The sequence below is a fragment of the Aethalodelphis obliquidens genome, unplaced genomic scaffold (assembly GCF_003676395.1).
Source record: "Aethalodelphis obliquidens isolate GAN/ISIS:26980383/991018 unplaced genomic scaffold, ASM367639v1 scaffold9, whole genome shotgun sequence".
Lineage (NCBI taxonomy): Eukaryota > Metazoa > Chordata > Mammalia > Artiodactyla > Delphinidae > Aethalodelphis > Aethalodelphis obliquidens.
Window position 1 is genome coordinate 24,035,273 of NW_020837953.1, and position 10,253 is coordinate 24,045,525.

Sequence of the window (10,253 nt, forward strand, 5' to 3'; positions counted from 1 at the left end):
CTGCCCCTGCCAGCCCAGCCCCTTCCCAGCTGCCCTGGCTCCTGCCTTCCTTCCTAAGAGGTCACCAGAGAGGGTGATGGACTGCCCAAGGTCACCCAGCAGAGCCAGGCTTGAGCCTCAGGGCCCTCTGCCAACCCCTGACACCCCTGCTTGGCCGCCATTCCTCACGGGGAGACCAGGAGGAAGCAAATGGATCACAGCTGTTCCTCCCTGTGTGCCTCTATTCCCTGCGCAGGCAGTTCTTAGCTGAAGATCCTTGATTGAGGCCACGGGGATGTCCCACCTGTTCCCATTCTAGCCAACAGATAAGCCCATCTGGCCTAGGGAGGGGGCTCCCAGGGCCGTGTGACATGTGTCTGTGCGAAGTCCTGGATGCTTCCTGGAGTGAGTTACTGGTGTGATCATTAAATCTGACGGCAAATTGGGCTCATCAGACATTTATGGAGCATCTCTGTGTGCCATCAAGTCCTGTGCTGGTCATGGAGTCGGGGGAATGTGGCGGGGAGAGAGCAGAAGAGCCAAAGAGGGAAACAAGAGCTGCGAGGGAGACCTGCAGGTGTCAGAGGAGCCCGGGGAAAGGCATCCAGTAGGCGTCCAGGATGTCCAAGAATGAGGAAGAGTTAGGAGGTGGAGAAGCAGTAGGGTGAAATGAACGTACAGAGGCCAGAGAGCCTGCGGAGCCTGCAGTGGGGGGGGAGGGGTGGCAGTGAGCAGGGGCTCAGGGGCGCCCAGGCACCCTCGGCTCTGACGGTGGCCGGCATTGGGGGGCAGTCCCTCCCACCTGGGCTGCCACGTCGCACCATTCCAGGGCCATCAATTCTCAGCCCCTTCTCTGGCCAAGCCCCCCACCTGGAGTGGCATAGCCACCTCCCCTCTAGGAGCTAGAGCAAGTTTTCCCTCCTCAAACCCACAGGCAGCTTGGAGCTGGAAGAGAGACTCTCTCTCTCAGTTTGCTTCTCTCTCTGTCTAGCTTGTGCTCTCTGGCGCACTCTCCCCCACTCCCTCCCCCATGGCAGTCTGTCCCAGCGGTTAAGAGCTCAGGTTCTTAACAGACCTCCGCTCAGATCCTGGCTGCCAGCTGTAGCCAGTGGGCACATCACTGTCCTTGTCCCAGCCTCAGACTCCTCACCTATAGAAAGAGGAAGCACAATAGTTCCTTTTTCCCAGGGACCTTGTGGGAGTTAAATGCAGAATATGCAGCACTTAGGCGGTGCCCAACCAGTGGTGTGAGCTGTCATCCTCACTCAGACACCCCTCCCTCCAGAGGAAACACCTGCTCTGGGGTCCTGCAGCAGATCTGCCCCACCTCCAGGATGCTGGCAGTGCTGGGATGGGGCAAGTTCAGGGAGCCACAGGGTGTAGGGTGCGGATGCTTCCTGGAGATCCACCGTGCCAAGGAGGAAAGAAAAGTGGGCAGCTGGCAGGGGGCCCTGCCCCTGCCCGGGCTCCTGAGTGGACTGGGGGCTCTTCCTCTGGCGCCCGGCCTGCCTGTGCTCCTCCACAGTTCTTCCCACCCCAGACACCCTCCCAGCTGAGCCTGAGGCTGCCTGCACCCTCCATCACCCCCCCACGCCTAGTGAGGCCTCAACTCAGCATGGGAAGGGGACCAGGGCTCCCCAGAGCCAGGGTTCTCTTGAGTCCTCCTGTGGTGGTGCCGCGACCTCGGCCTCTGGCCCACCCAGGCCAGAGCTGCTCCCTCCCCTCCCCCTGCTTCCTGCTGCGAGCTCTGCCCCTCCACCTGCTCCCCCAACCCTCTGCCCCCCTACCAGGCAGAACATCCTGGCTCTGTGCTGTGTGAGCACCACCTCCACCCTAACAGCCCCCCCAGCTCGGGTGGCAAGTGCAGGAGGGCCCTTCCCCCTCTCCGGAGAGGACGCGTGATGTGGTGGTTAGAGATTGGGGCTCAAGAGTCAGACTGCCTGGGTTTAGGCTCTGACAGCACCTCGGTTTCCTCATCTGTAAAACAGGGCCGACAAGCCTCGCAGGGCTGCACGGGGATGGAATGTCCAACAAACGTCAGGGCAGTGCATGGCCAGAGCTTCCATCAGCAGCAGCTGAGTGCCAGGCCTGCACCCTGTGGCCTCTCGAGGCCCAGCACCAATTATGGTGCGGACAGAGCAGGCGGCCTGTGTCGAGGGAAGGTGTTCTGGGCAAGATGCTTAGTCTAAGCTTCTGCTTCTACGTCTATAGAATAGGGGATTATAATTGTAGGAGCTGGTGGGGGGTCATTAAGAGGGTTAGTGATGTGAAGCTGGTGAAGCCCCGCCTGGCACGTGGGGAGCCCGTAGGTCACAGGTGTTACTATTATGCTGGGGCTGAGGGAGGCTGAACGACCCGCCCAGGGTTACAGAGAGGTTATGGCAGAGCTGGGCTGGCAGCTTCACCGACCTTCTCCTGAGTCCCGCGTTCGTTCCTGCAAAGCCCTGAGTGATACTGAGTTTGGAGGAACACCGCACTGCAGCTCCAGACTCAGCCCCACGTGCATCCCTGGGTGTGCACAACGCGCCCGCACTCCCTCCTGCGCCCCTGTGGAGGCGCAGGTGTGGAGAGGCCCCTGGGTGGGGTGAGGGGAGCCGGGAGCAGGGATGCCAGGGCAAGTGAGACTTTCCTGGGGCATGTGAAATGCCAGGCTAGTCCACTGTGCAGATATTGATGGGTGCTTGCCGTGAGGCACTGTGATATCTCTAATCATCACAGCAGCCTTGAGAAGCAGGTGGTTAGCCTAGCTTTAAAAAAAAAATTTTTTTTTTAATTTGTTTTATTTTATATTTTTGGCCACGACCAGAGACCGAACCCGGGCCCCCAGCAGTGGAAGTGCAGAGTCCTGACCACTGGACCACTAGGAGATTCCCTAGCCTAGCTTTTTCTAAAAAGAACTTTATTGAGATACAATTCACATAGCATACAATTGGTTCATTAAAGTGTACGAATCAATGTTTTTTTTAAGGTATTCACAGCATTGTGCAACCATCACAACAAGCAATTTAGAACGTTTTCATCACCCCTAATAGAAGCCCTGTGCCCATTAGCAGTCACTCCCCATTTCCACCCCCCCAGCCCTAGGCAACCACTCATCTATCTACTTTCTGTCTCTATAGATTTACCTATTCTGAACATACAAATAGAATTAGATAATATGATTTTGTGACTGGATTCTTCACCTGGTATAATGTTTTCAAGATTCATCTGTATTGTAGCATTTATCAGTATCTCCCTTCTTTTTATTGCTGAATGACAGTCCGTTGCATGGATATACCACACCATCCATTCATCAGTGGGTGCACATCTGTGTTGTTTCTACTTTGTGACTGTTACGAATAATGTCACCATGAACATTCATGTACACGTTTTTGTGTGGACGTGTTATTCCATTTTACAGATGAGGAAACTGAGGTTCACAGAGTGGAAACCTCTTGCCCAGGCTCCCCCAGCTGGTGAGCGGAGGACTCAGGCTGGCCATCCAAAGCTGGAGCCTGTGCTTCTTCCCAACCCAGGCCTTGTTCTCAGAGCTGAGCTAAATGCTGTGACAGGGCTAGATCGGGACACAGGAGTGAGGGGTTAACTCTATAGAGGAAGGGATGACAGCTTCCCTGGGCCTTGAAGGACAAGTTGGAGAGAGGAAGAACACTGCAGGCAGAGAAATAGCAGGTACAAAGGCCCAGAAGTGTGAGGCTGCCTGGTGTCTGGGGCAAAGGTATGGGGGAGGGGAGAGGCAGAGAAAGGGGTGGCAGGTGATAGGCAGGCATCCACTAGGTGATTAGATTTAAAAGGCTTTGAACGCCATGCTGGGCACCAAGGACTTTTTTTTAATGTTTGTCTGCATTGGGTCTTCATTGCTGCGCGCAGGCTTTTCTCTAGTTGCGGCGAGCGGGGGCTTCTCTTTGTTGCTGTGCGCGGGCTTCTCATTGTGGTGGCCTCTCTTGTTGCAGAGCACAGGCTCCAGGTGCGCAGGCTTCACTAGTTTTCGCACACGGGCTCTAGAGCGCAGGCTCAGTAGCTGTGGCGCACGGGCTTAGCTGCTCCACTGCATGTGGGATCTCCCGGACCAGGGCTCGAACCCATGTCCCCTGCACTGGCAGGCAGATTCTTAACCACTGTGCTACGAGGGAAGCCCTTTTTTTTTTTTTTTTTTTTTTTTTTTAAATCAATTGATTTTTGGCCACACGGCTTGCGGGATTTTAGTTCCCCGACCAGGGACTGAACCTGGGCCCCTGGCAGTGAGAGCACGGAGTCCTAACCACTGGACTGCCAGGGAATTCCCACAAAGGACTTGATCCTGAAGGCAGTGGGGAGCCCCAGAAGGGCATCGACATAATGTGAGGTCAGAGAGACGTTAGTCAAATCCCAGTTCTGGGACTTCCCTGGTGTCACAGTGGTTAAGATTCCACGCTCCCAGGGCTTCCCTGGTGGCGCAGTGGCTGAGAATCCGCCTGCCAGTGCAGGGGACATGGGTTTGAGCCCTGGTCCGGGAGATCCCACATGCCGAGGAGCAACTAAGCCCGTGCGCCACAACTACTGAGGCTGCGCTCTAGAGCCCGCGAGCCACAACTACTGAAGCCCCCGTGCCTAGAGCCCGTGCTCGGCGCACCACACGAAGAGTAGCCCCCTCTCGCCACAACTAGAGAAAAGCCTGCGCGCAGCAACGAAGACCCAACGCAGCCAAAAATAAATAAACAAATGAATGAATTTATGTTAAAAAAAAAAAAAGAATCCACGCTCCCGATGCAGGGGCCTGGGTTCGATCCCTGGTCAGGGAACTAGATCCCACATGCATGCCGCAACTAAGAGTTCTCATGCCACAACTAAGAAGCCTGCCTGCTGCAACCAAGCCCCAGTGCAGCCAAAAAATAAAAATAAAAAAATCCCAGTCTGCTTCCTAGAGACCTCTGCGTTAGTTTTGTCATCTGGAAAATGGGGATGACAATAACAATACCTCGTTAAAGTGTTAGGAGGATTAAGTGAGCTTCCATCTCTAGAGAGCTTAGCCCCTGGCTGGCAGAGAGCCAGCCCAGCACATGGTAGTGGGTGTAATCACCAAACAGTTTCTGGCAGAGCTGTGCCAAGGTTAGAGATGCTCTGGAAGGGCATCTGGCCGCCAAGTGAATAGTTAGGGGGAGGCTACTGTCCAGGGAGGGGTCCTCGGTAGACTTGGGGGGGCGGCGATAGAGAGCTATGGGCAGGATTAGGAGAGACTCTGAGACTTTGAGAATTGCTTGTGAATAATATCTAAATCCTGATCTTTTTGTGAGTCCCTGGGCCCGTTGCCAACGTACCCATGGGCTGGCTTGATGGCCCCTCTCGTTCCTCCCTGCAGCAAAAGCCCAAGGACGCCATGCGGGGGGCTCTGACGTCCCTGTCTTCGCTGCCGCCACCTCTGCTGCTGCTGCTGCTGGTGCTGGGGTGCGGGCTGAGGGCGGCCGCCAGCGGTGGAGCCGCCGGGGCAGCGGGCTACCCGCCGGTGCAGTACGTGCAGCCCATGCACAAAGGACCCGTGGGGCCGCCCTTCCGCGAGGGCAAGGGCCAATACCTGGGTGAGCACCTCCCCGCCCCGCCCCGCCCCGGACAGTCCTGACCCCCAACTCCCTGCCTCCCGACCTCCACCAGCTCTTCCCAGGCGCCCCCGCCTCCGGCCACAGCCCCTCAATCCCCACCAAAGACTTTCCCATCTCCACTTTCTTCCTGATGCTGGTCCGGGGCGGGTGCAGAAGTGGGGTGGGGAAGTGGGGTGCCGCTGGCTGGCGGAGATGGTCTTTAGGTAGAGGGTGGGGCGGGAAGGTTTGTGGGGAAGTGGGGAGGGCGGGGCGGCTCAGATCGGCTCTAAGGAGGGATGCTGGTGCCACCTGGTGGCCACTCCACCCCGGTCAGGCAGGGATGAGAAGCTCTTAGGGAAGGCCTAGTCTGGGTGGGTTGGGTGCTAAGAGCCCTGGGTGTGGATACCCTGCGGTTCCCAAGGTGGCCACTGAACCGCCTAAATTCCATCTTCCATGAGAGCAGGGAGGGGGAGGACGGGACTGGTCTTCATGAACAGATACAGAACCTTGTCTTCTCAAGTTGCACCACACGCTGGTATGGGGAGTGGGAAGATGGGTCCCCTGTTCCCACTGTTCAGGCCCCTGACTGACCCCTTCCCTCTCTTTCTCTCTCAGAAATGCCTCTACCGCTGTTGCCAATGGACCTGAAAGGAGAGCCTGGTCCCCCAGGAAAACCCGGACCGCGGGGTCCCCCTGGCCCTCCTGGCTTCCCAGGAAAACCAGGCACTGGAAAACCAGGGCTACATGGGCAGCCTGGACCCGCTGGCCCCCCTGGCTTCTCCCGGATGGGCAAGGCTGGTCCCCCAGGGCTTCCAGGCAAGGTTGGCCCACCAGGGCAGCCGGGGCTTCGGGGGGAGCCAGGGATACGAGGGGACCAGGGCCTCCGGGGACCCCCAGGGCCCCCTGGCCTACCTGGGCCCTCAGGCATTGCTGTCCCTGGAAAACCAGGTCCTCAGGGGGTGCCAGGGCCCCCAGGATTTGGGGGGGAGCCAGGGCCCCAGGGAGAGCCTGGGCCCCCGGGTGATCGAGGCCTCAAGGGTGAAAATGGAGTGGGCCAACCAGGGCTTCCTGGAGCCCCAGGCCAGGGGGGTGCCCCCGGACCCCCTGGTCTCCCTGGTCCAGCTGGCTTGGGCAAACCAGGTTTGGATGGGTTTCCTGGGGCCCCTGGAGATAAGGGTGAGTCTGGGCCTCCTGGGCTGCCAGGACCCAGGGGGGAGCCAGGAGCTTTGGGCCCAAAAGGGCCCCCTGGGCTGGATGGTATGGGGGTACCAGGGTCAGCAGGGGTGCCAGGGCCACAGGGCCCACGAGGGGCCAAAGGGGAGCCAGGCACCCGGGGCCCTCCTGGCCTGATAGGCCCCACTGGCTATGGGATGCCAGGGCTGCCAGGTCCCAAGGGGGACAGGGGCCCAGCTGGGGTCCCGGGGCTCTTGGGGGACAGGGGCGAGCCAGGTGAGGATGGGGAGCCAGGGGAACAGGGACCACAGGGCCTTGGGGGCCCCCCTGGACTTCCGGGGTCTGCAGGGCTACCCGGCCGACGTGGGCCCCCGGGGCCTAAGGGGGAGATGGGGCCTGGAGGACCCCCAGGAGTGCCTGGCATTCGGGGTGACCAGGGGCCTAGTGGCCTGGCTGGGAAACCTGGGCTCCCAGGAGAGAGGGGGCTTCCAGGGGCTCATGGACCTCCTGGACCGACTGGGCCCAAAGGCGAGCCAGGTTTCACGGGCCGCCCTGGAGGACCAGGGGTGGCAGGAGCCCTGGGGCAGAAGGGTGACTTGGGGCTCCCTGGGCAGCCTGGCCTGAGAGGCCCTTCTGGAATCCCAGGACTCCAAGGTCCGACTGGCCCTATCGGGCCGCAGGGTCTGCCAGGCCTGAAGGGTGAACCAGGCCTGCCGGGGGCCCCTGGAGAGGGGAAAGTGGGAGAACCTGGCATGGCTGGGCCTACAGGGCCTCCTGGGGTCCCAGGTTCCCCAGGACTCACGGGCCCTCCTGGGCCTCCCGGACCTCCCGGGCCCCCTGGTGCACCTGGGGCCTTCGATGAGACTGGCATCGCCGGCCTGCACCTGCCCAATGGCGGCGTGCAAGGAGCTGTGCTGGGCAAGGGGACCAAGCCCCGGTTTGGGCTGGGCGAGCTGTCGGCCCATGCCACGCCCGCCTTCACCGCTGTGCTCACCTCGCCCTTCCCCGCCTCAGGCATGCCTGTGAAGTTTGACCGGACCCTCTACAATGGCCACAGTGGCTACAACCCGGCCACCGGCATCTTCACCTGCCCCGTGGGCGGGGTCTACTACTTTGCTTACCACGTGCACGTCAAGGGCACCAACGTGTGGGTGGCCCTGTACAAGAACAACGTGCCAGCCACCTACACCTATGACGAGTACAAGAAGGGCTACCTGGACCAGGCGTCTGGGGGGGCTGTGCTCCAGCTGCGGCCCAACGACCAGGTCTGGGTGCAGATGCCCTCGGACCAGGCCAATGGCCTCTACTCCACCGAGTACATCCACTCCTCCTTTTCAGGATTCTTGCTGTGCCCCACATAACCCATGCTGCCCCGGCCTCCTCCTCTTTAGCGGTAGAGAGACCTTCTCACTTACAAAGAACCTCCATTTAAAGAAAAAACCAAAGGCCAAACAGAGGCGGGAGCAGAGGCAGCCGCGGCCTTGGCCCGAGGAGACTGACTGGGTTTCTCCCTCCACGCAGGCTGAGGTGGTTTCTGGAAGAAGGTGGCCTGCGTTCCTCTCCCCCGAGTGTCTGTGCAGCGTCGGGGTTGTGCCCCCTCTCCTGCCCTGCCTGGCCTGCAGGCAGGGCCCCAGGACGTTCTGCCCAGCTGGTGGAGACCCCTGGCCCCCGTGAGTGCTGGGCCCTGCTGGGCGGCGAAGGATGCTGCTGCTGTGCGAGTCAGAGCTGAGAGGGGACTGAATTCCCCCACCCATTCCCCCGGGGAGACATCTTCGCAGCCCTGCCCTTCCTGCCTGCCCACAGACGGCCCCTGCTCAAGGAAGGGGCAGGGCCTCCCTCAGTTCTTGGCTGCCCCGCGCGGGACCTCCAGCATAAGACGGTGGGTCCCCTGAAGAGTTTTTGTTTCTCTCCAGGGGAAGGGAGAGGAGGGGGACCATCGAGGTGGCCAGTGGACACCCTGTCAGGACTGCCACCCTAGCAGTGGGGCGGTGGCATCAGGCCTGTCCCTGGCAGGTACAGGCGTGTGGCCCCTCCTTCAGGCTCCCAGGAAGTGCCGACCCCCCTTCACTGCTCAGGCTGCAGCCATGGGGAACGGTGGTTTGTGAGGGGTAGGGGCATGGGTCTGAGGCAGGATGGCAGCTCTTCACGTTCGTCTCCATCCCCCAGGTTGCCTCCACCAGCTCTGGCTCTGTTCATCATGAGGCCAGCCACCCAGGCCCCTAGGGACCGCCACAGGCGGGCACGAGGCAGGATGGGCAGTCAGCGAACATGAGTATTCCTCCCTTTCTCTCCTTTCACCTGCTGGGGGAGGGCTGATTTTCTCAGACAAAATTGTAAGGGATCCTTGCCACCCCCAACCCCAGTATCCCCAAGGCAGAGAGCTTCTTGTTTGCCCTCAGAACAAGGTGCACACAAGCTTGGGGATGAAGGCCACCGCCCGCTTTTTCTTAATAGCCATATGATGGGTGTGTGTCGACTACAGGGGTTAGTCTGCTGGGGCTTCTCCTTCACCCTCTGGTTCCAATTTCCTGTCCTAGGCAGGATTAAGGCCCAGGAGGATGAGGCCCTGAGAAAAAGGGTGCCAACAGGCCCGTTTGGAATGAGTTGGATGTTTCTGCCGTTTTCCCCAATCAGAGCTCCACCCTGCAGGAAACAGACAGGACCCCCTCCCATGCCCTCAGCCGCTAGTTCAAGCCGAGTGGATAGAGCTGAGGACCCAGCGTGAACCTGCTCCAGCTCTGGCCCATGCCAGCCTTCCTTCCCATGTTGAGGAAGGAGACTGGCCACTGACTTCTTTTTTTTCTTTTTTTAACATCTTTATTGGAGTATAATTGCTTTACAATGGTGTGTTAGTTTCTGCTGTATAACAAAATGAATCAGCTATACATATACATATGTCCCCATATCTCTTCCCTCTTGCATCTCCCTCCCTCCCACCCTCCCTATCCCACCCCTCTAGGTGGTCACAAAGCACCGAGCTGATCTCCCTGTGCTATGCAGCTGCTTCTCACTAGCTATCTATTTTACGTTTGGTAGTGTATATATGTCCATGCCACTCTCTCACTTCATCCCAGCTTACCCTTCCCCGCCGCCCCATGTCCTCAGGTCCGTTCTCTAGTAGGCCTGCGTCTTTATTCCCATCCTGCCCCTGGGTTCTTCATGCCACTGACTCCCGACTTGTGACTCTGTGGCTCCTCAGGCCCATCGCCTGGCCACAACTTCTCCAAACAAAGCAGACCGTTTACTTGCTTTAACGTGCAAAAGGAGAGACAAAAACCCAAATCTGCCCAAGTGGCACTTCAAGAGCAGGTTGTGGCTACGGTTCCTGGTGGGTTTCTTATTCATCGGCCCCCACGGGTACTAAGTCTCAAGTCGTACCTCGGGGAGCCATCTGCTCAGCCTCCTTCCTGGGTCAAAGCCGCTGCCATCTGACCTGTTAGGGAGGCTTCTGTCGGGCGGAAATGCATCAGGTCCTAGTGGGAGCCCAGGGCCCTGAGGAGGGTACAGGGAGCCAAAAAAAAAGAAAAAATGCTGTTTCACAGAACTGAG

The 10,253-nt window shown here is 59.0% G+C and overlaps 1 protein-coding gene across 1 annotated transcript; it reads left to right on the top strand.

Moving 5' to 3' along the window:
- The first annotated feature begins 5,247 nt into the window (after nucleotides 1–5,247).
- Nucleotides 5,248–9,576, top strand: COL8A2 (collagen type VIII alpha 2 chain). The gene is made up of 2 exons (XM_027109111.1): nucleotides 5,248–5,531; nucleotides 6,147–9,576. The coding sequence occupies exons 1-2, from the start codon at nucleotides 5,276–5,278 to the stop codon at nucleotides 8,063–8,065; spliced, it is 2,175 nt and encodes a 724-aa protein (XP_026964912.1). The 5' UTR covers nucleotides 5,248–5,275; the 3' UTR covers nucleotides 8,066–9,576.
- Nucleotides 9,577–10,253: the final 677 nt, after the last annotated feature.